The sequence below is a fragment of the Aspergillus lucknowensis genome (genome assembly GCF_044049455.1).
Source record: "Aspergillus lucknowensis strain CBS 449.75 chromosome Unknown BJX67scaffold_27, whole genome shotgun sequence".
NCBI lineage: Eukaryota > Fungi > Ascomycota > Eurotiomycetes > Eurotiales > Aspergillaceae > Aspergillus > Aspergillus lucknowensis.
The window spans coordinates 242,591-266,752 of NW_027263571.1; the positions used below are offsets into that span (position 1 = coordinate 242,591).

At 55.7% G+C, this 24,162-nt stretch overlaps 11 protein-coding genes across 11 annotated transcripts; 6 read left to right on the plus strand and 5 right to left on the minus strand.

Annotated features, from left to right (window-relative positions):
- Positions 1-99: 99 nt before the first annotated feature.
- Positions 100-1,509, plus strand: BJX67DRAFT_382234 (adenosylmethionine-8-amino-7-oxononanoate aminotransferase; the record flags this gene model as incomplete). The annotated part of the gene is made up of 1 exon (XM_071033194.1): positions 100-1,509. One exon carries the CDS (start codon positions 100-102, stop codon positions 1,507-1,509), a length of 1,410 nt encoding a protein of 469 aa, XP_070885113.1.
- A 27-nt stretch (positions 1,510-1,536) lies between these two features.
- BJX67DRAFT_382235 (Zn(II)2Cys6 transcription factor) lies at positions 1,537-3,418 on the minus strand (the record flags this gene model as incomplete). Its single annotated transcript, XM_071033195.1, has 4 exons — positions 1,537-1,554; positions 1,602-2,749; positions 2,796-3,331; positions 3,384-3,418. 4 exons carry the CDS (start codon positions 3,416-3,418, stop codon positions 1,537-1,539), a joined length of 1,737 nt encoding a protein of 578 aa, XP_070885114.1.
- Positions 3,419-3,572: 154 nt separating this feature from the next.
- BJX67DRAFT_356653 (uncharacterized protein) lies at positions 3,573-5,367 on the plus strand. Its single transcript, XM_071029409.1, has 2 exons — positions 3,573-3,770; positions 3,825-5,367. Exons 1-2 carry the CDS (start codon positions 3,606-3,608, stop codon positions 5,166-5,168), a joined length of 1,509 nt encoding a protein of 502 aa, XP_070885115.1. The 5' UTR covers positions 3,573-3,605; the 3' UTR covers positions 5,169-5,367.
- A 92-nt stretch (positions 5,368-5,459) lies between these two features.
- Positions 5,460-6,837, plus strand: BJX67DRAFT_382237 (F-box protein; the record flags this gene model as incomplete). The annotated part of the gene is made up of 2 exons (XM_071033196.1): positions 5,460-5,988; positions 6,035-6,837. 2 exons carry the CDS (start codon positions 5,460-5,462, stop codon positions 6,835-6,837), a joined length of 1,332 nt encoding a protein of 443 aa, XP_070885116.1.
- On the minus strand, positions 6,741-9,270 carry BJX67DRAFT_356656 (nucleobase cation symporter-1 family protein). The gene is made up of 11 exons (XM_071029410.1): positions 9,125-9,270; positions 8,970-9,073; positions 8,814-8,911; positions 8,645-8,762; positions 8,494-8,595; positions 8,259-8,442; positions 7,823-8,207; positions 7,630-7,745; positions 7,483-7,560; positions 7,257-7,411; positions 6,741-7,165 (listed from the first exon to the last, which is right to left on the minus strand). The coding sequence occupies exons 1-11, from the start codon at positions 9,172-9,174 to the stop codon at positions 6,909-6,911; spliced, it is 1,647 nt and encodes a 548-aa protein (XP_070885117.1). The 5' UTR covers positions 9,175-9,270; the 3' UTR covers positions 6,741-6,908.
- Positions 9,271-9,512: 242 nt separating this feature from the next.
- BJX67DRAFT_148455 (NADP-dependent oxidoreductase domain-containing protein) lies at positions 9,513-10,927 on the plus strand. The gene is made up of 5 exons (XM_071024749.1): positions 9,513-9,969; positions 10,016-10,148; positions 10,210-10,229; positions 10,284-10,448; positions 10,511-10,927. The coding sequence occupies exons 1-5, from the start codon at positions 9,581-9,583 to the stop codon at positions 10,707-10,709; spliced, it is 906 nt and encodes a 301-aa protein (XP_070885118.1). The 5' UTR covers positions 9,513-9,580; the 3' UTR covers positions 10,710-10,927.
- BJX67DRAFT_148459 (isopenicillin N synthase family dioxygenase) lies at positions 10,927-12,429 on the minus strand. Its single transcript, XM_071024750.1, has 2 exons — positions 12,053-12,429; positions 10,927-11,993 (listed from the first exon to the last, which is right to left on the minus strand). Exons 1-2 carry the CDS (start codon positions 12,233-12,235, stop codon positions 11,145-11,147), a joined length of 1,032 nt encoding a protein of 343 aa, XP_070885119.1. The 5' UTR covers positions 12,236-12,429; the 3' UTR covers positions 10,927-11,144.
- A 9-nt stretch (positions 12,430-12,438) lies between these two features.
- BJX67DRAFT_148580 (uncharacterized protein) lies at positions 12,439-16,371 on the plus strand. Its single transcript, XM_071024752.1, has 2 exons — positions 12,439-12,691; positions 12,752-16,371. The coding sequence occupies exons 1-2, from the start codon at positions 12,643-12,645 to the stop codon at positions 15,703-15,705; spliced, it is 3,003 nt and encodes a 1,000-aa protein (XP_070885120.1). The 5' UTR covers positions 12,439-12,642; the 3' UTR covers positions 15,706-16,371.
- Positions 15,840-18,052, minus strand: BJX67DRAFT_372796 (Zn(II)2Cys6 transcription factor; the record flags this gene model as incomplete). The annotated part of the gene is made up of 5 exons (XM_071031297.1): positions 15,840-16,099; positions 16,138-16,347; positions 16,397-16,551; positions 16,596-17,856; positions 17,905-18,052. The coding sequence occupies 5 exons, from the start codon at positions 18,050-18,052 to the stop codon at positions 15,840-15,842; spliced, it is 2,034 nt and encodes a 677-aa protein (XP_070885121.1).
- An 864-nt stretch (positions 18,053-18,916) lies between these two features.
- Positions 18,917-21,165, minus strand: BJX67DRAFT_148576 (POT family-domain-containing protein). Its single transcript, XM_071024751.1, has one exon. It carries the CDS (start codon positions 20,866-20,868, stop codon positions 19,063-19,065), a length of 1,806 nt encoding a protein of 601 aa, XP_070885122.1. The 5' UTR covers positions 20,869-21,165; the 3' UTR covers positions 18,917-19,062.
- A 1,366-nt stretch (positions 21,166-22,531) lies between these two features.
- Positions 22,532-23,202, plus strand: BJX67DRAFT_356674 (uncharacterized protein). The gene has a single exon (XM_071029411.1). It carries the CDS (start codon positions 22,656-22,658, stop codon positions 23,094-23,096), a length of 441 nt encoding a protein of 146 aa, XP_070885123.1. The 5' UTR covers positions 22,532-22,655; the 3' UTR covers positions 23,097-23,202.
- The last annotated feature ends 960 nt before the right edge of the window (positions 23,203-24,162 follow it).

Here is a 24,162-nt window from a genome sequence, read left to right on the forward strand (position 1 = left end):
CATTAAATTCGATGCTGCTTCCTCTCTGCAATGCTTCATAGCGGAGTATCGTATATCCAAGAGCAGAGAAGACATCCTCCTATACAATATACAACTACGATGTCACAAGAACCACACCCAGAACCACATCCGGAGCCATCTCTCCTCCACCGCTCCCTCCTCCAGCTCCCACACACCGTCACCCACGCAAAAGGAAGCTACCTGCACCTGTCCACGGGCCGCGCAATCCTCGACGGCTGCGGCGGCGCCGCCGTCGCCATCCTCGGCCACGGCCACCCGGACGTCCTCACCGCAACAGCCGCCCAAATGCACCAGGTCAGCTACGTGCACACACTCTCCTACACAACCTCGGCAGCAGAGGACCTCGCACGCGCCGTTCTAGACCGCGAGAACTGCCCCAGCTACGCGCACGGGCTCGTCCGCGCATTCTTCGTCGGCAGCGGCAGCGAGGCGAACGACGCAGCCATGAAGCTCGCGCGCCAGTACCATTTCGAGCTCGGACACGGACACACCACGAGAAAGGTCTATGTCTCGCGACGCGGCGGATACCACGGGAACACGATCGGGGCGATGTCGATCTCCGGCAATGTTGCGCGGAAGAAGCCCTACCTTGATACCGTGCTCGGGAACGTCTCGCTCGTGAGCCCCGCGTTTGCGTACCGCTTTCAGCGGGTCGACGAGGGCGAGTCCGAGGAGATGTACGCGGCCCGTCTGGTGCGCGAGGTCGAGGAGGAATTCGTCCGGGTGGGCCCGGAGAACGTCGTCATGTTCAGCGGGGAGACGGTCGTCGGCGCGACGACGGGGTGCGTGGCTGCGCCGCGGGGCTACTGGCGCGGGATCCGCGAGCTGTGCTCGCGGTATGGGATCCTCCTGCACCTGGACGAGGTGATGTGTGGCGCTGGGCGGACGGGGTCGTACTTTGCGTTTGAGCGCGAGGGGATCTGTCCGGATATTGTGACGCTGGGGAAGGGGTTGGGCGGCGGGTATATCCCTGTTGCGGCGATGCTGGTTAGCGGGGGGGTTGTTGATGTGCTGCGGCGCGGTAGCTCCGTGTTTAACCATGGCCATACGTACCAGGCGCATCCGGTTGCTTGTGCTGCGGCGCTGGCGGTGCAGCGGGTTCTTCGGAGGGAGAGGCTGGTTGAGCGGTGCGCGGTGCAGGGGGGGAAGCTGGAGGGGTTGCTGCGTGAGGCATTTGGGGGGAGTCGGTATGTCGGGGATATCAGGGGGAGAGGGCTGTTCTGGGCGTTGGAGTTCGTCAGGGACAGGAAAAGCAAGGAGCCGTTCGATCCGGAGATCGGGTTTGGGGCGGCCGTGCAGGAGAAGGCCTTTGAGCTGGGGGTGGCCGTGTATCCTGGCGCTGGCACGGTGGATGGCGAGAGGGGAGACCATGTTATCCTTGCGCCTCCGTACAATGTCACCGACGAGGAGCTAGGGATGTTGGTGGAGACGCTGAAGAGGGCGTACGATGCGGTAGAGCAGCAGGTACGATCGAAGTCACAGACATAGACACAGCGCTACAAGCTATCTGGGTAGTTATAGTTGAAATGGATGCTGTGCAGCTCATACCAGAGCGGCCATTCGTATGCGAACTCTTCGACCGGGGGGAAGGCGTCCAGCGCATGCGACGGACTCTCAACAGGGGCATTCAGCTCGTCGACCGTGGACTCGATTGTGTCCTGAGACCGCTCCTGCTCCTGCTCTGCGAGCGTCGTCGGCGACGCCCCCGTCACGTCGTGCATCGAGGCCTCCAGACTGATAAAGTCGTCGCGCGTCTTGCCGCAGTACTTGTGCGGATCGCGGCTATGGCGCCCGTAGAGAGCCCGTGTGCGCTCGATGGTCGTCCACCAGCCTTGCCCGATCGGCCAGATGCCACGGATCCGATCCAGGTATGCCAGGTTCTTCTCGAGGATGCCGGCCATGTCGCTGCTGCGGTCGAGGTTCATGCTCGGAAAGCACGACACGTAGACGTTCATCGTTGCCGCGGAGAAGTTGCAGAACGCCGCGAAGGGTGTGTCCAGGGCCGCGCCTTCGTCGCTCAGATCCGCCAGGATGTTCGTGATGTACGATGCGGCGCCGAAGAGCTCCTGCGCTCGTGTCTCCCACCAGCCCTCGGGCGAGCTGGCCGGGAGCAAGGGCGGGTCAACTGGACCCGAAGGCGTCGCGGCGGTCTTGGGTAAGAAGGGAATATACTCGCGGTTCAGGAAGAGGATGCTGACGTAGTAGATGAGATTGATGTAGCCGAAGATCTCGCCCTTTCCGAGGGAGGCGCAGATGCTCGCTGGGTTCGTGGGATACAGCAGCCTTGGATCCTGCGCCTCGCGCCACCCCTGCAGCTGGCTGCGCATCTTCATCCACAGCGACGTCTCCTTCCACGGGTGGTTAGCCTCTAGGAGCATGTCCTTCCTGCGACGGCCACCGCTGACGACCCAGTGGTGTGCTTGCGTCCATAGATCGAAGCCTTGGACTAGGATCGCGTAGGAGTTGTTCATCGTCATGGGGAATGGCTCCGACACGGGGTAGTGCATGACGCCGGCATGCCCAAACGCATAGTCGGCCTCTGAGACGGGCCAGTGCGTGCCGAGGGAGTCCAGCGGGAGACACAGGGGCTGATGGACGCCCGAGAAGACGAGACGGTCCATGATGAAGCAGCTCCAGAGCGTGCGGTTGTGGATTTCCAGCATCAAGCCGTCTGAGGGAGACTTCGCTGCCGCCGTGTTGAGAAACTGCATCATTCGAATTGCGGCGCCTGTTGCGGTCAGCTTGTGCGCAGAGGACGAGTACGCGTGCCATACCGCTATACATCCAGGCCAGGTGGACATTCCCCTGCCCCCACTCCACCATCGACTTGACCAGAAGGCATTGCACCGCGTACAGGTGAGGCGGCTCCGAGAGGGAAATCTGGTCGCCTGGCTGGATGCGCTGCGACTGTGTGAGCGGCGAGCAGAGCGCAGTCAGCGCAGCGCCGAGCAGCTCTGCTCCCGACTGCGCCGGAGACCCTCGAGCCTTTTTCAGGTCGCGCGAGAAGGTCGGCTTGTGCAGGAACCCCAGCTCAGGGAACTTGTGCATGAACAGCGTCGCGGTTTGCAGCACGTCCGAGGGCGACCGGGTCTGTCGCGGGCTCGGAGGGGATGCTGGAGGAGCGGCGACGGCCTCTCGCGTGCCATCGCCCCTGCTGCGATACGACTGGCGAGGCGCACGGAGGGACTGCGAGCCGCTCTTCTTCACCTCCGGACGCGACAGGATGCAGAGCCCAGGCTCGGTCTTGCCGGCCCTGACACAGCCGCGACACGGCGGGGCGCCATCGTGGATGCACTTGACCTTGGAGGATCTACGGGAACGATCAGTCTGGAGCATAGCCTTCAGCGTCATTTGCGGCATACCTGCACCTTGCACAGGCGATGGTTGTTCGCACCATCGCGTCGGGTCTGAGATGCGAAGCCAAAGCCGAGAAGTCTGCTCAGGAGAGAATTTCCCAGTCGCGAGTCTTCCAACCGCCGGCTCTGCTAAGCCTATCTGCGTTAATGCGGCCGATCGCGCCATCCAGACAGCACAAAAGGAGACGACGCACACGGACGCAGACTCCACGGAGAGCTCATCCAAAGATGGCGACCGTCTCTGAGAAGACAGAGAGGGCCACGGGCGAAACGACCGCCAGCGACGACATCGACATTGGCCTGCAGTTCCTCGCCCAGCATGGCCAGGTCGAGTATACCGAGGACGAGGACCGCCGCGTGCGATGGAAAATCGACCTGTACCTGCTGCCGATCGTGAGTCTCTGAGTGTCTCTGTCTCCTCCCAGGGCTGGCTGACGAGGCCCACAGTTGATGGTCACCTTTGGCCTGCAGTATCTCGACAAGGTCACGCTGTCGTACGCCGCCGTCTACAACATGCGCGACGACCTGGGCATGACCGGCCAGGACTACAGCTGGGCGACGTCCATCTTCTACTTCGGCTACCTAGCCGGGGAGTTCCCTGCGAACTATCTCCTGCAGCGTCTGCCCACGGGCAAGTTTGCGGCGTGGAATCTCCTCGTCTGGGGCGCCCTGGTCATGCTCAGCGGCGTCGCCAGGAACTTCGCCGGCATGGCCGCATTGCGCTTCCTGATGGGCTTCTTCGAGGCGGGGATCCCCCCGGCCTGGATCCAGATCACCGCCATGTTCTACAAGGTCCCCGAGCAAGGGACGCGCTGCACGGCGTGGTACTTCATGGTCGGCGTCGCAGCCATCGTCGGCGGCCTGCTGAGCTATGGCGTCGGGCACATCCACACGGCCGTCCAGCAGTGGCAGTTCGTCTTTCTGCTCTGCGGCGCCATCACCGTCGCCTGGGCCGTCGTCGTCTTCCTCTTCCTCCCCGACTCGCCTGCGAATGCCAAATTCCTCTCCGAGCGCGAGCGCACCATCGCCATCGAGCGCCTGCGCCACAACCGCACGGGCGTCAAGAACACGCACTTCAAGCTGTCGCAGCTGGTGGAAGCCCTGCGCGACCCGCAGGTCTGGATCTTCGTCCTCTACAACGGCATCTCCATGCAGATCAACATCGGCGGCAGCTTCCTCCCGATCATCATCCAGAACATGGGCTTCACGGGCCTCCAGACGACACTGCTGACCCTCCCCGTCGGCGGCGTCGAGTGCATCGCCATGGCCGTCGCCGGCGCGCTGAGCTGGTACTTTGCGAAGGGCCGCACGCTGATCATGTTCGTCGTCGCGCTCCCGACCCTCGTCGGCGGCGTCCTGCTGCAGGTGCTGCCGCAGTCGTCGACCTGGGGCCGGGCCACGGGCGTGTGGCTGCTGCTGTGTATCCCCGCGTCGTACGCCATCATGCTGAGTCTGATCGCGTCGAACGTGGCCGGCACGACGAAGAAGCTGACCACGACGCTGCTCTCGTTCGTCATCTTCTGCGTGGGCAACATCGTCGGGCCGCAGCTCTTCCGCGACACCGAGGCCCCCGAGTACGGCACGGCCATGCGCGCCATCCTGGTGTCGATTGTGCTCTGCGAGCTGCTGCCGCTGCTGCTGGGGGCGTACTATGTGTACGAGAACCGGCGACGCGACCAGCTGGTGGCCCGCATGACGGCGGAGGAACTCGCGGCCGCGACGGTGGACAACGAGGAGTATCTGGATCGGACGGATCGGGAGGACGAGCTGAAGTTCCGGTACTGGTGGTAGCATCGATGGCGGATGGAGGGTGTTGGTGTAGCATGGCTGTCTGTATTGAGCGTGTCATGGTTGAGCGTGAATAGCATATCAGCATATCTCTGCATAAACTTGTGTTCCTCTCCTTCCATCTTCTCTGTCTCTCTCCCTCTCTCCCTCTGTCTCTCTCTCTCTCTTCCTCTCGTCTCTCTCTTTCCATCTCCCTCCATCCCCCACCATCTCATCTTCTCCCGTTTCTTCTCTCCTTCTCTTCCATCTCTCACCTTTCATCTCTCCTTTCCTTCTTCACCTCTCCTCATCGCCATGTGCTCTATTCGCCTCTTCCGCCCCAAATACAAACTCCCCATCCACCACCGCAGACCCGATCCCATCCTGCTCCGCCTCCCCGTCGAGCTGCTCGAGGCAGTCCTCTCGAACCTCCTTCCTGTGGACCTCTCTCGTGCCTCGCGTGCCTGTCGCCAGCTCCATCTCGTGGCCGTTCAGCTCCTCTTCAAAACCGTCGTCCTGCGAACCCCCCAGGTAATACCCTTCATCTGCGCCCTCGACAGCAACCGCGAGCTGTCGAGATATGTCCAATCCCTTACAATGCACGACCACCACCTCCAGCTGCGTGACAACATTGAAGCCTACAAGCACTACTCCGACAGGATCTCGCAGACCATCGCCCGGCTGACCAACCTGCGGAGCCTCACAATCAAGGCATGCTACCACCAACAGCGACCATGGACTCATCCTCCCAGCCAGCTTCCACGAGTATTGGACGAAACGGCGGTGCTCAAGACACTCTTCCTGCCCGCTCTCCACTCCCCCTTCCTCGCCTCCTTGCGTTCCTGTATGTGATCACCCAATCCTCCGAAACGTCAACTAACCTTCCCCAGGTCAGCTGAATCTGAGCGACTCGGAGACCTGGGAGCTCGGCGACCGAGAATGTATCCTCCTCCATCCGAACCTTAAGTCGTTGTCCATCCTCGGGGCACTGATCCTCGCTTTCGACTCCTTCACCGAGGACCACAGACATACCACCCCGCTAACGGAGCTCACTCTGCTGTGCTGTGATCTCAGTCCAGAGGTACTTGCGAAGATCCTTGCCGTGCCAAAAAAACTCCAGAAGTTCACATTTATCGGTGCGCCGCAAGGCATTGCGTGGGGAAAGCGTACCAGCGATCATCATGAACGGTATATTGATGCTATGAAATTGCAGGCACCGTCCTTGGTGGCCTTGAATATCAGCTTCTGGAACCGCAGATACTCCCACAATCCACCCGTGGATTTCCTTTGCTTTCCTGTTCTCGAGGACCTTACGATTTCGCCTGGAGTGCTTCAAGGTAATGGAGAACATTTCCATGACCTTATCCCGCTCACATCGAACCCGTTCCCGCCGAGTCTGAAACACCTCACCCTCTACGATGTCAGGTACCTCTTCACCTTAACGCTGGAAACCACCTACGTCTCGCTCCTGAGCTGGTGGGTAGCCGAGAGGAGCTTGCCCAATCTCACCACACTCACGTTTGCAAACCCGCACGACTACGGGATCCCGTCTGAGCCCCCGTCCGGATGGGAGGCATTCCAAGGTAAGGTGGCCGTCCAACGCCGCGAATTCATCAAGTTAAGACGGTTCCCGATTGACTGTGAATGCTGCGAATTCAACATGGGCAGCTGGACTCTCGGCTTCGGACACTAGTTTGTTGTTACAAAAATGTCAAGTAATGCTTCGACTATCTTATCCGAAACCACATTCGAGGCGTAGCCCATCTAAACAAATGAAACATCCGGCGTCTTCGCATCACCCCTAACATCTTCCTTCTCTTCAGACTCACTGGACACCCCATCAATGACCCCCTCAATAAACGGACCTTCAACACCGACACCCGCCACTGGGAACAGATAGTTCAACGCCCACATCACAAGAAAGCTGATCGCCAACCCAACGATAAAAGTCAGATTATACAGCCGCAACCATCCAACCCACTGCCCCTCATCCCACGCGTTCACATTCGCAGCGAGACCAGCTACCCCAAAAAAAGGCATTAGCACATCCAGTCAGGTTCAACTCCTTAGAGACGCATCCAAAAATCACCCAACGTAATAGGGGAAACTCACGAAGAAGCGGCCACATCCCCGCCGTAAACGCCACAAAGGCGCGCCAGTTCACGCCATGCCGGAACCAGTACAGCGAGCTACTATCGCCGCGGTAGAGGTCGCTCAGTTTGAGTCTGTGCCGCCGGACAATGTGGTAGTCTGCAAGCATGAGGCCGCTAACGTATCATCCACGTTAGTACACGCGATGCGGAAAGAAGGCGGGAGGAACGGAAGGAACGGAACATACGTTGCAGGCGCCATGAAGACGCCGAACCCGCTGAGCACGGCGAGGAATTTATCCGCCGTTGAGAGGAGTTGCCATGGCCTTGAGCCCGTTAGTTTAGTAGACCAGGTGGGAGCAGAGGGGAGAAAAGGAAAAATTGGTGGGACGTACTGGGTTGCTATCCCGATGACGACCATCACGTAGGCGCCTCGTCGGATGTTGATATACTTCGGCCAGAGACCTGCGAGATCCATTCCGCAGCTGACGCTGTTCAGCACGACACTGATCTACACCACTTCTGCATTAGCGGGAACAGGAACAGGAATGAACAAGAGACAGAAGAGAAGAGGCAGAAGAGGCGTACCGAGAACTGCGACGCGACCATCCCCAAGCTCGCAAAGAACACGCCCGCCCTAACCCGCGGACTCGAAGAATAATACTCCTGGATATCCGCAAGGAGATAGATCGGGTTCCACTGGATCTCGCCGCCGAGAAGCTTATTCGACGCGCTGGTCACGATGATCCCGATCGTCGCCGTGATTGCGATTGTAGCCGGGCAAGCAACGAGCTGCGATAGCGTTGGCGCGTACCGACGCTTCGAGTACCGCACCCAGTCCGATTGGCCGAGTGTCCCAGAGCCCCAGGAGCCCAGGATGGCGGTTATACCGAACATGAAGGCCCAGCCCGTGTTTGGCGCGGAGCCGGGTTGGTGGAAGAGGTCGCCTGGGCCGTTGGCTTGGGATACGGCCCTGGCCTTTATTAGCAAGAATGTATGAGTCGCCAGAGTAGGTGGAGGTTACCAGATAAGCATGCCAAAGCAGGACCCGCAGAAGAAGACAAAGCAGATGAAGAAAGGGATCTGGAGTTTCTCAGGCCGGATCAGCACGGCCGGGATGAAGGCGCACATCCAGATGACGAGGCCGATGAAGTCGTTCGTTTGCAGGTGGGAGCTTTCGGAGAAGTAGTTTTTCATGTGTGCAAAGCCTGAAGGTCAGTCAGAGGCATTCAAACAAAACAGGAGATAGAGGATCTTACCCGGGATGATGGCGCCGATGAGGACACGCGTTGCTTGCCCTCCCCAGAAGGCCTGCATGCCGAACCACATGCACGCGACGAATGAGCGAAGAATGACGGGGACTTTCTGGTTAGCAATGTGCCGACTTTTCAGAGGCCAGTGAGTGCATACAGTATGACCCTCTCATTCCCCAGGAGAAGCGGCTGGAAACCGTGAACCCGATATGGTGAACCTCGCCCATCCATCCGCAGAAGACAGCGAGCAAACCGGAAAGAAACCCCCCAAGGATCTATCCATGCATTAGCTCATGCGAGGGAGGAGCAATAGATGCAGCACGCACGACAACCCCAATAGCCTGCTGCGGACTCAGCCCAAACGAGAGCAGCGTACTCCCCGTTGACCAGGCCGATATACATGATCCGGACACAGTCCAATACCCTGCCATCGTCAGTATTCCCAGCCGGGTTCCAAGGTGAACAATCGCGGTTCATCGCACCGAAATACGACCAAACGCCGTACGTCCGCCTCTCCGGCGGAATGGGGATCAAATCGCGATTACACCATGTTGTGTTCTCGTAGTCGGCGTCCTCGTCAACGGGACTAGACGTGTCAGATCACAACGACGACGGTCTTTGGGGTTGGACTGCGTACCATTGAAGCCTCTGCTTGATCTCTGGCCACGACCAGGATCCCGAAGGCATGATGTGATCGACTATACTGACAGGATGGAGATGGAGTCTGGATATGGGGCCCGTCGGCCAGAGAACGCGCAACGTGGTTGACAGCTCAGCTCGACGCGAATGCAGGGGCAGCTCAAGTGCTTTCCCCACGGGTCTTTTAGAGCTTCTCGCTTATCGTCACACAGCATTCCGGGGCTTGGTCATTGGGCCTTGTCCTCTGGTTCCGCGGTGGAGAGGCAGTTCTCCGATCACTGTTCCCCGATCTTCTCCAAATCTTCTCCACCGCGTACTCCAACAAGGTCGCCTATCAAGATCGGCCGACGGAAGTAAACCGAGTGCCAGATGGAGAGATTGAGACAAATTTCAACAAGATATCAAGTCAATCTCCGTTCTTCAAACCAGGTCGTACACAGACGATAGAATCATAATGCCGCTTACAAAACCCATCCCCCTCAACACTGGCACCGCCATCCCAGCCGTCGGCCTGGGAACCTGGCAATCAAGCGCCAACGCCACGCGCGACGCCGTGAACCATGCCCTGCGCCATGGCTACCGTCACATCGACACCGCGCTGAACTACGGCAACGAGAGGGAAGTCGGCGAGGGGATCCGGGCGTCCGGCGTACCCCGTGAGGAAATCTGGGTGACGACGAAGCTGGACAACCACTGGCATCACCGCGTGCGAGAGGGGCTTGAGTCGTCGCTCAGGGATCTAGGGCTGGAGTATCTGGATTTGTACTTGGTGCATTTCCCATGCTCGACGGATCCCGAGGATCGAAGCAAACATCTGAGTGATTGGGATTTTGTCAAGACCTGGTACGTCGAACAATCCGTGGATGCTCCAGCTGACTGACGGATATAGGCAGGAGATGCAGAAGCTCCTGGAGACCGGGAAAGTGAAGAACATCGGCGTGTCGAACTTCCAGATCAGCCATCTGGAGAAACTGCTGAATGATCCTTCATGCACCGTTGTCCCCGCCGTAAACCAAATCGAGGTACCATTCCCATTCCACAGTGTACTGAAATCTCACTCCTCGCTAACATACACACTGGCAGCTCCATCCATATAACCCTTCGTACGTGCTACATCCAACAAACACTAAGTCAACTCGTTAACTTATCCATAACAGCCCCAAACTCCTCGCATACTGCGCCTCGAAGGGTATCCACTGCACCGCGTACTCATGTCTAGGCGGACACAGCGACTCCCCAATAAACGGACACACAAACCTCCTCCAGGACCCCATCGTCCTGAGAATCGCCGAACAGAAGCAGAAATCTCCTGCTCAGATTATGTACGTCCACCCCACCACCCACCCCCAGGGGCCCGAAACCCAAAATCTAACCAGGCACACAGATTAATGTGGAACCTCCGCCGCGGCGTCAGCGTCATCCCCAAGAGCGTGACGCCGTCCCGGATCGAGAATAACTTCGATCTGGACGGGTGGACGCTCTCGGACGAGGAGTTCGCGGCGATCAGTGCGATTACGACCAGGTCGAAGGTTGTCGGGGATGCGTGGATGCCGGTCCGTGTGTTTCTGGGGGATGATGAGTAGACTACGTTGATCTCATGTTTATTCCGCTGGCCTGTCTAGCTCATTTGTATAGGCTCGTGGAGAAAACAAGATTCATTCCGGAGTAATTCTGCCGATGATCCGTTGCTTTTCTATGCATTTGATCTAGATATTCTGCGATGTACATATACATAAGCTGGACTGGACGCTCCACGAAGATATGAACGAGGCGATATACGAAGCGCATAGCATACAGAGCATTAGAATTGCAACGCAATGTACATTGAGCAGAACCACGCAGTCGAGTTACCAACCGAAGCTCTGAGGAGGAATGCATCCCGCCAAAAAAACACCATACATAGTTACCACTGTGGCTAAAAAGCCAGCATAACGAAATGGGAAAATCATCATCATATATTGAATCATACTACCAAGCACAGAAATCCAACAACAGAAATTTATTCCCACAACGTCCAGCTAATAGGTCGCATTCATCCTCATGGCAATATAATCACTACTCGTAATCGCCTCATACATCTTCGGCCGATCCGGCCCATGACAATTCGGCAGACACTCGATCAACCGGTCCCGATCGGGACTGATGAAGTACGGAATCGAGTACCGCGGTCTCGTCATCCGCCCCGAACCCATACTCTTTCCATCGGACGAGGCAACCTCGACAAGCGGCGGCGCACGCACGCGATGCATCGTCGACTTCAACTCATGGTTGCTCCAGCGCATGAGGAGGTCGCCGATATTCACGACCGCCGTGCCGGGGATGTAGGGTGCTGGGTTGAACTTGTTCTTTTCGTGGATGTCCTCGACCTCGAGGCCGCCGACCTCGTCCTGGAAGAGGATGGTCATTGTCCCGAAGTCGGTGTGTGCGGCGATGCGCTCGGCTTTTCCCTGGCGGAGTAGGGCCTCTTCGACGGGCGGGTAGTGGAGGAGGCGGCACTGGTTTGTGCGGTCTTGGTGGTAGTCCAGGAAGAAGGTCTCTTCGAGGCCCATTCCGATCGCGATCAGCCGGAGCATCAGCGTCTCGAGCCCGGAGCAGGTATGGAAGAAGGTCGCGAAGAAGCCTCGGAATCCGGGGAGGGTTTCTTCAGGGATCCAGATGTTACGAATCCGCTCGTCGCTCTCGTTGCCGAGTTCGAAGGATTCTTTGACGTCCGGGATCTTGCGACGCTCCGCGATCCCGTCCTTGTCGAAGACCATTTGCACGACTTTTTCCCGGCCGATCCCACTGTACCCGCGGTGGTACCAGCCTTCCGGAGGATGGGGCGCTTTCTCTTTGTCGGACTGCGGGAGGGCGAAGAATTTTGCGCTCTATCTCCGTTAGAGAGAGAGGGATACGAAACGGTAAACTGGGAGAAGAGGTACAATACCCATCCAAATGCCTCATTCACAAGCTCTTGCGGTACGCCATGGTTCTTGATATATGCGAACCCGACATGCTTGAAGGCCTGGTAGACCTCATGGGCGACTTTGGCGAGTTCCTCGGGGCCTCCGCTGCGCGCGGGCTCAAGGTCGATGATTGGGATGCTCGAGGTCTCTGCAACGGTCACCATTTCTGTATGTTGGACTCTTATCTTGATGAAGTTGTCCGGTTCGAGGCGATAGCCGTGAGGGGTCTTTATGTTGGCTCGACTTGAAACAAAGTATCGGCGGAGAAGACGTCACGCGTGGTGTTTGCCTCGACTTGGAGAAGATGAGTGATATGCGCCCGACATTCTATTGGTGACGTGTGGCACGGTGTGGCACGATGTGGAGCAAAGAATGAGGGGATCCAAGAACGTTCGCGTCGGCGAGAAGTCCATCTCGAAGTTGGCCGATCAGCGATCGGGCAATTGAGCCGGCCAAGCTGCGACCTCGGAATGACTCCAACTTCTCCAACTGATATCTGCCAGCAGTTAAGAGTGATGGCGGCGGATGATCTGACAGACAACTCTGCAAGGCAGGGAGCGAGATCCTCAACATGGGCAGTCTTTCGGAGCATCGATATCGCATCGGCGTCGATGTCGGCGGTAGGTTTGGCATCTCTCGGCGACGAGAGTTCACGCAGCTAATGCATGTCGCATATGCAGGGACGAACACAGACGCGGTACTCATTGCGCTCGAGTCCATGAGCATCATTGCGTCGCACAAATCGCCAACAACCCCAGACGTGACGACCGGTATCACAAGCGCCGTACGGACAGTCATCGACGCAGCGGCCGTCCCCCTCTCCTCCATCGGTTGCGTCATCATCGGCACGACACACTTCGTCAACGCTGTTGTGCAACGCTCGCCAGCACTGCGTCGTGTCGCTGTTGTCCGACTCTGCGGTGGTCCAGATGATGGATTCGGTCGCGGCATCCCCCCATTTATCGATTTCCCTCCGGATCTACGCGCATGCATCGAGTCCGACCGACAATACTTCTGCCATGGCGGGTATCAGATCTCCGGCGAAGAGATCAGCCAGGTAGATGAGATCGAGATCCGCAGATTAGCTGCCGAGCTTGTCGCGGACGGGGTCGAGAACGTGGTGATTTCGGGCATGTACGCGCCTCTCAATCACGCTCAGGAAGCATCCGTTCGAGACATCCTCCTCGAATCAATGCTTCCGCACAGCAAGCCCGGCTTCAAGCCACGAATTACACTCTCCAATGAAGTCTCGGGGCTCGGTTTCCTTGCGCGCGAAAACGCGGCAATTCTCAATGCGACGCTTCGTCCACTCGCTGAGAAGACAATCCACGGCTTTCGCAAAGCTATGCATGATATCTTCCAAGGCAATCCGTGCACGCTATACCTAACGCAAAATGACGGCAGTGTCCTGAGCGCTGAAGAGGCGGTTGATCGACCCATCCGGACATTCAATTCAGGGCCTACAAATTCGATCCGGGGTGGGGAATTTCTATGGCGCGCGGCGGAGAAAGCGAGTGGTGATAAACGGCAAGCCCGAACCGAACCGCTGGTTGTTATTGACATCGGAGGTACAACGTCAGATAGCGGACTGCTACTACCAAATGGTCTTCCCCAGATGAGCTCCATCACGGGTCTCGTTGGTGGCGTCAGAACGAACTTTGCCCTTCCGTCCGTCGAGAGCATCGGGTTAGGCGGAGGGAGCATCATTCGCGAGACGCATAGCGGCGAGCTAACCATCGGTCCCGATAGTGTTGCCTTGGAGCTCTTGCAGAAAGCGAAGCTATTCGGGGGGGAGTACCTGACATCAACCGATATCGTTGCTGCCTCTGGTATTCACACGCCGGGTGAAGTCAACCCCTTCCGCGGGATGGGTGATCCATCCCGATTATCTAACCTCACACCTGAGAAGGTGTCACAAGCGCGTGAAGTCATGCGACGAATGATTGCGGAGCTGGTCGACCGAACAAAGACACAGAAAGGAGACGTGGACGTCTTGATCGTTGGTGGAGGTGCACCGATTATCAAAACGGACGAGCCACTAGCTGGCGTTCGAAGCTTGCGGACCGTGAAGGGGGCAGAAGTTGCCAACGCTGTCGGAGCTGCCATCTCGCGAGTATCAGGCGTCATCGACACCGTCGTCGATACGTCGAACCAAACAGTGAAGGAGGCGCAGGAAACTGTCTGCCGCTTGGCCACTGAGAAGGCAGCAAGTAACGGGGCGAAGCCGGATACAATTCAAATCGCCGAGGTTACGATGCTTCCAATCCAATACGTCGATGCAAAAGCTCGAATTGTCGTCCGCGCAGTAGGAGAATTAGCAGTTGTCTCCCGGGACCCGACCACGACGACGTCATTAGAGGACTTCCAGGAAGAAGCATACGATCCACCGAAGAAGCAACAAACCACCCAGCCATCACTTGCCCCAGTAAAGCCCGTCGATATCCAAACCTACCGACCTCTCATCAAAGATAGCGAATGGATCATCTCGTCGACAGATCTCGAGTTCATCGCGCAGGGCTGCAAGGTCCTCGGCTGCGGTGGCGGAGGCGATCCATACCAGGAATACCTCAAAGTCAGCGCTATTGTACGCAATCATCCCGGCAGGGTGAGGGTCGTCTCTCCGAACTATCTTCCTGAAGACGCCCTGGTCGGGTGGACGGGCTGCATGGGTAGTCCGGAGGTGAGCATGGAGCGCCTCGAGAATGACGAATGTCGTAAAGCACACGAGGAGCTCATCCGCGCAACCGGCCTTCCTCCTGCATCCGGGTTTATGGCGCTAGAAATCGGTGGTGGCAATGGGGTCGTCAACCTCGGTGTTGCCGCGAGCTTCGGCGTGCCGTGTATTGATGCCGACTACATGGGTCGTGCATACCCAACAGCATGGCAGGTAACTCCGAATGTCTACGGAACGCCTCGAGGCGAGACATTAGTGCCCATGACGATTGCCAGTGGAGACGGCTCCGTTGTGAACATGACCGCCGCACGAACAGACAAGCTGGTAGATAAAATCCTCCGAGCCTCCTGTGTTGAGATGGGCTGTCGAGCCGGAAGCGCCGGGCCGCCCAAGACGGCCAAAGTCGTCCGTGAGCAAGCCATTACCAATACCGTCTCTCTTGCATGGTGGATCGGACGAGCCATCGCTCTAGAGCGAAACATCGCCGATAGGGCGAACCGAATCATTGATGAGGTGGGAGGTCCCCAGAGCGCAGCTATCCTCGGTGAGGGAAAGATCACCAGCGTTGAACGTGTGCTCAAGACGGGCCACACATACGGCGTGTTAGAGATAGACGGAAGGTTAAAGGACGGTACAAAGGCTGTTCTCAAAGTTCCGTTCAAGAACGAAAACGCCTTTGTTGAAGCTGCCTTGCCGAGCGGCGAATCCAAGGTTCTGGCGGCAGTTCCCGACCTCATCGCCGTCCTGGATGCAGAGACAGGAGCTGGCCTGGGTACGCCCGAGTACAAATACGGATTGAAGGTAATGGTTATTGCAATTGCCGCCTCGCCGCGATGGACGGGCACTGCGAGAGGCATGGCTGTGGGTGGGCCAGGGTCCATGGGTTTCGAAGAAATCCAATATGTTCCTATCGGAGAGTACAGCCAACCCAGGAGTGTCATTGATGCTTTTGCAGGGTAGTGGGCCATTCACATATATAGTCGCCTAATTGGGTATTTTAATATAGAAGCATACCAGCATCACGTACGCCAAAATGCCAAGAAGCTGCACTCCATAGGATAGGGTTCACAAGCGTAATACGGGCAGCAGGAAACTCAAGAGACAGCCCCCTGAGCACCTCCCATCCCACCTCTCATTATCCGAGCAGCATGCATGAAGAACGAATCGATACGAAGAGCAACTGGCCGCAAAAGTGCAAGAGATGCATCGTCATCCGCCCATTCACGGAGCCGCTGAAGTGACTCATAAAAGCTGCTAAGTAATTCAAATGCAAAGTGCACTTGCTCAGGGCTTGGAGCTAACAGGAAGAGATAGATCAAGAAGTTACCACAAAGAGTGAGCTGAGAACGGGCGTCTGTAGTCGTTATCAGCATAATGACGGACGTGGATAACGAGGGGACATACGGCCGCCCCAAAAAGCATGTAGAGACACTCGCGTAATCCTATCCATGAACAGAGTGAAATTCCGGAACTCTGCAATTGCGAGATCAAAATACCGGCAAAGGGAGGAGTTTGGGTCCGACTTGGCGGGCATCCTAGCAGGGCTCATAAGGGAACGAAATAAGAGGGCCTGAACAGCATAATAAGCCAGATTAAGTGGTGCTACATTCGGTAAGCCTCAACATCACGTTCCAAATGCCAATGGACATACCATTATTGCGAAAAGCAGCCGTGTCTTCAGTGTATGCCATTGTCACGCAGTTCGGAACCATCGAGGACCAAGTATCCAGCTTTCTCCTCAGATTGAGCAACTGAGCCTCCCTGAGCTGAGGTTGAATAATAGTATCCCGGTAGCTTGAATCAAGGCTACGAGAGTTAGCCAGAGCATTCAAAATTGACGAAGGACTTACAAATATGAGTCGATCAGTTCATGCAAGATTCGACTCAGCTTTACCATCTCTAGAAACCGAGCGCTGGTAGATATATCGACAGTGCGGCTGGAAACATCAATCATTCCCTGGAGATCCTCTGGCACATCTTCGTCAAAAGCAAGGTCCTCTATCTCCGGCGGCATGGTGGTAAATGAACCTGGATAGATGTGCGGAGGGTTCCCGTGACACACAGAAGACCAAACATCGCTCATGTACGTCGCCCACCACAGCTTCTTCCGAAGCTTCTTCTCGCCTGGGACAAGATGCCACGTCGTACAATCCCGGTGCAATCCGACCATCTGGGCGCAAGCAACTGTATGGGAAGAGAAGACCCAAGTCCGCGGGGTTTCAATTGTCGCGTTATCAGCCGGTCGCTCATAAAGCAGAAGCAAACAGGCCTGTATTCCCCATAAATTCGGCCCATGGAGTTCGCGTTGCAGCGATGAATGGGCTTCTTCAAACAGATCATGCAAATCAAACTGCAACGTGCCCTTCAACCCTGGCTCATGCCCCCAGAACATGGAGCCAAGGCCATATATGGCCCCGCGCAGCGATGCTGGGATTTTCAGCTTATCCTCCGCGTAAGCTTTCAGAAACCGAACTTTCGAAACGACACAATAGACGGGGTGGACGTGCTTGAAGAACAGCCGTACCAATGTCAGGGCGTGCGGCGATACCATCGTTTCAATCGTTTCTGAAATTCTGCTTTTGGCCGCATCGTCTGCCGGCTGAAACTCGTCCATCAACAGATTAAAGTGGATGGGAAATGCAGTCGGCTCCAGATCGCCAGCGAAAGGCTGGATAACGTCTGCACTCACGCCATTCTTCTCGTTGGTAATGACGGATCGAAAGGACGCGAGTAGCTCTGTGTCTTGTTCCCCAAAAAGACCAAGGGAATGAGCAGTCCGGTTCTTGTTGTCTTCGAGGCTGTCAACTACCGGGCCATTGTCGCTTTGAGGAGTCGACGATTGATATGTCGGCGAAGTCAGTGACGCTGCCGAAGCGCTGCGGTTGCACGATGAGGGTGACTGGGCTGTCAGCGGCGCCTCGATCACAGAAGGCGATCCAATTCCAGGCGATAAAAGCGGCGGTATGCTGGGATAACTCGTATCTACAACCGTGCCATCAATTGTCTCTTGATCCGAATCCGCAGCGATCCCGCTTGGTCTGCGGGCAGACGACCCACTGGTCTCGGCATCGGTCGATTTGCAAACCTGACCTTTCGAGCGACAAAATCTGCCTGTATCACTGTCAGTTCGCGACGTCACGGCATAGCAATCGAACCCACAGGGAGGAAATGTCTCGATGATGCAGGCGGTCTTCCGCCGCCGACAAGCATCACAGGGTGGATTCTTCCGGCTCCGCCACTGGCGTGCGGAGCCAAACTTGGTTTTGATCTTGAAGCTTCGCCGTCTCTGAGGAGTAGAATTCTCCATGCCCGGTAAATGAATAGGCCAGAGCCACCATCTTGCCACGAAGGGCCGTGTTCGAGTGAGGAGAAAGGAGGGGGAAAAGAAGTTCCGCAGGAGCTCGAGGTTCCAAGGAAGGTTCCAAGGTTCCAAGGGGTTGGAGGTGCCAATGTCCCGTTCGGGACTAGCGTGTAGAAGGCCCGGCGCTCTGCTCTGCCCGGTCGTCTTCGTAGGTATCCTGCTCAACGCGAAATGGGACAGTGAAATAAAATTCCATCTTGATCGTGCGGACAATACATGTAACTTAAAAGAGGACAAGCTCTGGAGTTTCCGCGAGAAAGTGTTTGGAACAGGTAAGCTCCAATTATGTTGCGACGCGACGATATATAAAGCGGATTATGTCGGCTACGGCGTGGAAAGGCAGAACGATCTATTAGAAAGGTCTTAAACAGACATATGAAGATGCTTAAGGAATAAGAAAAGGCCTGAATCTATTGCGGGAAGCAACGTCATATTTAAATTCCTGCCAATAAAGAAATATGAGAGCCTCTACCCTATCTTCTAGATCATGATGTTTCTTTGGCGACCTTTTCTTCCGCATCTTCCATGCAGATTCTCTTATCGAACCGGCCTTCATACAAACGGCCAGTCGGCCCGAGATTCTTCCGGAACCTATCGCTGCGGACCGAGATTGGAGGAGCACAAGCTCGGAGGCCTGTTGCCAGAAAGTGTTTGGAATAGCTAAGCTCTAATCATGCCGTGGTGCGACAATATATAAAAGCGAATGATAGATCATCGTCTATATTGAATGCCAGGATAACCAGTGTTCCCATCATATCGACAAGAACCTTAGCGTGTGTTCAATAATAGCCTCCATAAGCCGTTGCGGTTTTGATACGATCAGTCGAATCCATGGGAGCATCATACATAGTATCCTGATTCTCTTCGCTGCAAGCTACCTAGACAAGAGGCGCTACGGTCTGTGACTCCAGCTGGACTCTAACCCAGATGTAGGATAAGCTTTAACGCAAGGCACCCTACTGCTCATGGGTGATGTCCTTCTCAAGATCAAGAGCAGGTCGGGCCTTCCCAACGTACTTGGTCTTCGCCAACATGTTCCACTTGTCTTCCTCCGTATCCAGATGGCGGAAGCAGAACCAAAACCCAACCCCGCCGACAAACGCAATACAAGCAATAACGGTGTAGTTCCACACAAGTAACGGGTCGTCAGAGAGTGGCGTGAACGCCTGACCGATCGCCGAGGAGATGGCGGTCATGAACAGATTGATGGCCATAACGAGCGACTTCATGTTGAGCGGCGCCTTGGAGAACGCGTACTCGTACGAGGTGGCGTTCGTCAGGATCTCGGCGAGACCGATCAGGATGTAGGGCAGACACTGGGCCCACACGTTGATCGGGGCTGGGTCGCACGGAACATCGTCAATGACCATATTCGCGTGCCAGCCGCAAGGGCTCTTCTTGTAAATGTAGTACTGCATGACTGCGGAGGCGATCATGGCGAGACAGGCCATGAAGAACCCGGTGGTCATTCGGCGAATCGGGGTGAAAGCGAAGCCCAACTTGCGGAAGACCGGGTACACGACGTGGTCGATGATGGGGATCATAATGACAATGGAGATGGGGTTGAGGTTCTGGATGATGTCGTTCGGGACGCCGTGGAGCTCCATGGTCCCTGCTTGGATGGTGAGGTTTCCCGTCATTTGGTTGTAGGCGAGGAAGAAGACCGGGAGGAAGAGGAAGACCTTGCAAGCCATCAAGCCACGGCGGATCTCGTCAACCCAGGCGTCATCGTAGGTCATCCACGCGGGTCGCTCAGTTGGGAGGAGGTGGGACGGCTTGGAGTTGTCCCAGTCGAATTTGCGAAGGCTTGGGGAATGCTTTTGGGAAAACCAGGCGGCGCGGAAGAACTTGGACAAAATGGAGCCAGTAGGAGGCGTCAATCGGTACCTACGGCGGTTGGACCAGAGGACCGCGGGGGCGAGAAAGAAGAGAATCGTGGGGATCAAAAAGGCAAGCCAGAACCCGCGGTACTTCTCCACGTACACCATGCTGATCTGGCCGGACAGGGAGCCGACATTGATGAAGAAGTAGAACCAAAGGAAGATTCTGCTGTTGGTAACAGCAGGATCGACAATGACGGGCTCACCATTCCGGACCTCGACACGCATTTCATCGTCTTCGTTCTGCTCGGCGAGTAGTGGGGAAACATTGGCCTTGAAGAAGCCGGTACCAACGCATAGACACAAGAGGCCGATGATGAAGGCCCCGAAAGAGGCTTTATGGTCGACAATGACGGTGGGTGCTGAGGAGGCAACCAGAACGACGTGGGCAATTGTGGAGATACCAATTGCCAGGTGGAGCGTCCAGAAGCGTCCGAGCCTGCCATCAGCAATCCAAGCTCCGAGAAGAGGCGTCAAGTAGGCAAAAAATTGGTTGAACAAGTTGATTCCTTGCGCAGCCTTAGGGCCCATGCCCAGGGCGCCCGGCAGACCATCCGGAGCAGCGCCCGTGGTCGAGCCTGGAGGAAGAGGGCGATTTACGAAGTTTGTGTAGAGAACCGAGGAGCCGTAGTAGGAGAAGCGCTCGCAGAGTTCGACAAAGGCAATCGTGAACAAGTTCCAGGGAATACGCCCCGATACTCGTCGCAAAGTGAGGAGCTCTTCGTCCGTCGGCTTGCGAGATGAGCCGCTACTCTCGCTGTCGTGGACCTCGTCCTCATCAATCTGGGGTGACTTCGGGATTTCCTTGGAGGCATCTCCAGACTGGACGGCGAGGTCTTCAGATGCCACAGCGAGGTCCCTATCGGCAGTTGTTGAGGCCATCGTGACAGAAGACGTTCAAGAAGGGAATGATTGACAAAAGAGTGGCCAGCCAGCAGAAGCGAGGCTTTAAGCAGCCGGTTCAGATAAGGGGGGCTCGCGATATTGGCCAGGATGGGCAATGTAACCTATCGCGCAATGAGAGTTGATTGTGTGAAGCGGCTTTTGCAACCCCGCCGGACAGTGCAAGACATGAGCCAATGGGTGAGCATATCTCGAGTTCCCTCCAGGGATGTTGTTACATCGGTTAGCCACGCTTGAGCCCACGCTAAGTTGACGGAACAGACCGCCGCCTCACCATGGAATCTCGCGCTTTTCGTTGGAGACACCAGGGTCGAGAGAGAAGTCCGGAGAGTCGTGGCGCCTGAGCAGATGTCCATCGGCCGATCCCCAAGAAGTTGGGGATCGCTGGCAGTTGATGTGTGGGACAAGCATCAACCATCCCATCGCAGTCATTTATTCTTCGTGCTTCTTGGACAAGCCTTCCAAGGCTCGGCCTCAGTTCTTAACTCGCCTCAAGCCCTGCACTAGCGCCAAAACGCCATCGCGTCAGCACATTGATGATCACGGGAGTTGTGAATCCTTCGTGACCAATCATGCAAGACAGGGCCCGTGTCCAAACTTGGAAGTTCGTATCGTGTCAGGTCCTCGTCATTATTCATAACATGAGCGCAATGATGCGCATCTTCTTGGCACATCTAACACATCATCCTGGTTGCTTGCTGGGCGGTTATTCTCGCAACTGGAGAAAACGTCCCGGAATGATTTTGAGAAAAGCTGGTGAAATCTATGGACCTGCCCTGCGTGCTTCGGCTTTTGTGACCTTTTTTCGTCGACGATCTCGATGACTTGGACGCCATTTCAGTCAGCGTTCAATCTGTTATGCTTCGAAAATACTTGGCAATGGAGAAAAGCCAAAAGGGAATGAGGAACCCCGGGCTGAACGCACCTTTTTTCTGAGAGGTCTTTGGATATTGTTTCGGGGCGTCGGTCGTGGTGTTGAGGAAAGAGTGATCCTGCATCACCTTCCTGGGATCAAGCATGTGTCAGCTTGAAATGCTCTTCACTCGGAACCTTGGATGGGTTGACCCTTGCTCGTGGAGCGGCGATTTCCCACAGTTATGAGCGCTTCGTCTCTTCCCCATTGGGCAATAACAACTTGCTCGAGGTCGAGGTCGAACATAATACTCGCGCGTTTGAATCCCGCACGAGTCATCAGCAAATTTTTGGACCAACAGTTTCCAAGGTTCCATCTACAGCTTGGAAGAATCGGGTCGTGCAGTGTGGAATGCCAAGCACTACAGTACTAGTAGCCATCCAACATTCGCAGCTTGGAACAACAGTGTCTTGCATTGCGGAACGAAGTCCCCCAACGCTGACGGTGTGTGTCAGCCAGATTATGAGCCACGGAGGTGCGAGCAGCCGTGAGATTCAGATGACTAAGCGCGCGGAGAGTTGCGGACGAAGGGCTATCTTGCAATATTTATACCTGCAAGAAGGCCTTCAATAGGCCTTCATGATAGCCATATTAGGAAAGAGCAATTGAATCAGTGAAGCGAAATGAAGAAATAATTAAAGTGATATTAGGAGGTGGCAGAGCAATGACGCTGGCCAACTCTCATTTTAAAACTGGAAATCCGTCACCGACATCAATGATGGTCGACACCTGTCTAGGGGATACACGTCTCGCGACTGTCCCTTGCGCACCGAAAGCGCAGCAACGACAGCGCCGATCAAGGTCGAGCTCGTATGTGTCACAGGGGCATATCAACTATGTCCTCAACAACTACATGAAATACTCTTTTGTGGATGGAGAAGCTTGCGAGTCCTGCAGCTCTCGTTTTTCGATAATTCATATGCCGATTCCCCAATATTCGAGGACTCTCAGTTCGGCTCCCTCAAAGACTTTGTCAGGTTGGAATTTTCAACCCTGGACCCAGTATACTTTGGCCATACGCCTCAACTCCAATCTTCCCTCAAATCCCTTGCGATACAAGAATGTCAGTTCCCAATCGCGGAATCGCTCAATCGCTCGCTGTCGAGCACGGCTTGCGTTGAGCGGCCAACTTCCCCGCTTGCACAGCGTCTCACTCCACAGCAACAGCATCTGCCCCGGCCAAATGCTCGATTTTCCTCTGAGGGGCGCGACCGATGTCCTGTTTGATAAGGCGTGCGAGGATTTTCCGCGCATGCTTATCTGGAACAGGGAAAACACTGCGTCTCGAATGTGATTTGCTCAATAAGACCGTTGCGGGGTAGGGCGCTGATGTTTCTCCCGTTTCTTTTCCAAAAGTAACTTCCCCAAATCGGCCAAGACTTTAAATTTCGGTCCGTTTCTAAGCGACGGCGGAGATGCCACAAAGAACTGAGTTGTCTCATGGCCCATGACTGGCCATGACTCAAGCCTCCCGCTTGACGGCGTTTTGGAGATTCCCAGCGGAAGATGTTCAGTTCAGTTCAGTTTCTTTGCAACCAGACGCCTTCAAGAACTTTAGCTTAGTTCAGGACATGGTGAATCAGTTCCACGTGAAGCAGAGTCGAGTCGGTCCCAGGCCCCAGGACGTATGCGTATTCGTATGTGTATTTCCAGGAGTCGCACTCGGTTCACCGTACGGGATTTCAGCATTCAACACTTGGCAAAGGGAAGACGCAACGCTGAATTTTCAGCTCCAAGCCAAGAGCTCGATGGAAGTTGGGCATTCAATCCTTGACGGACTTTTCGCTAAGACCACAGCGGTAAGACGAGAACTTCTTGACGAGATATGACTGACAGGGACAAGAGGTAATGTTTGAATGCACGATTGAAGCAAGGGACTCGTTCCTTGGACCTCCTAGTTTTTGAAGCGATATCGGGACCTCGTCTCTCTAATTTCGGCTCCTAAACTTTGAGACAAGCAGCCATTACATATCTTCCTCAGCTACCATTGGATTGATGGAACGAAGGAAGAGATATCCTTGTCGTTCAGTGTCCTGGCATGCTGTGTAGCTGCTTGATAACAAAGACTGTTCAAGATGCTGCCAGGTTAGGAGGGACAAAAGCGCCCTAGTAGGTTGGTTGAAAGGAGCAATCTGAGAGTAACTAAGTAAAGCCGAATTTGAATATCAATATCTGATTCCAATAGAATTAAAACAACTGTCGATTCCTAAATGTTGATGATACTTGGTGATACTGTGGTCCCAGAACGGGAACGGAATTGAAAGGAAGGCGACAACATCGTATAACTTCCTACTACGGACGGTAGGCGGTCGCCACGTGGATCAAATGGCCGGCCGTGCGGACCGACCCGCGTTGTCAGG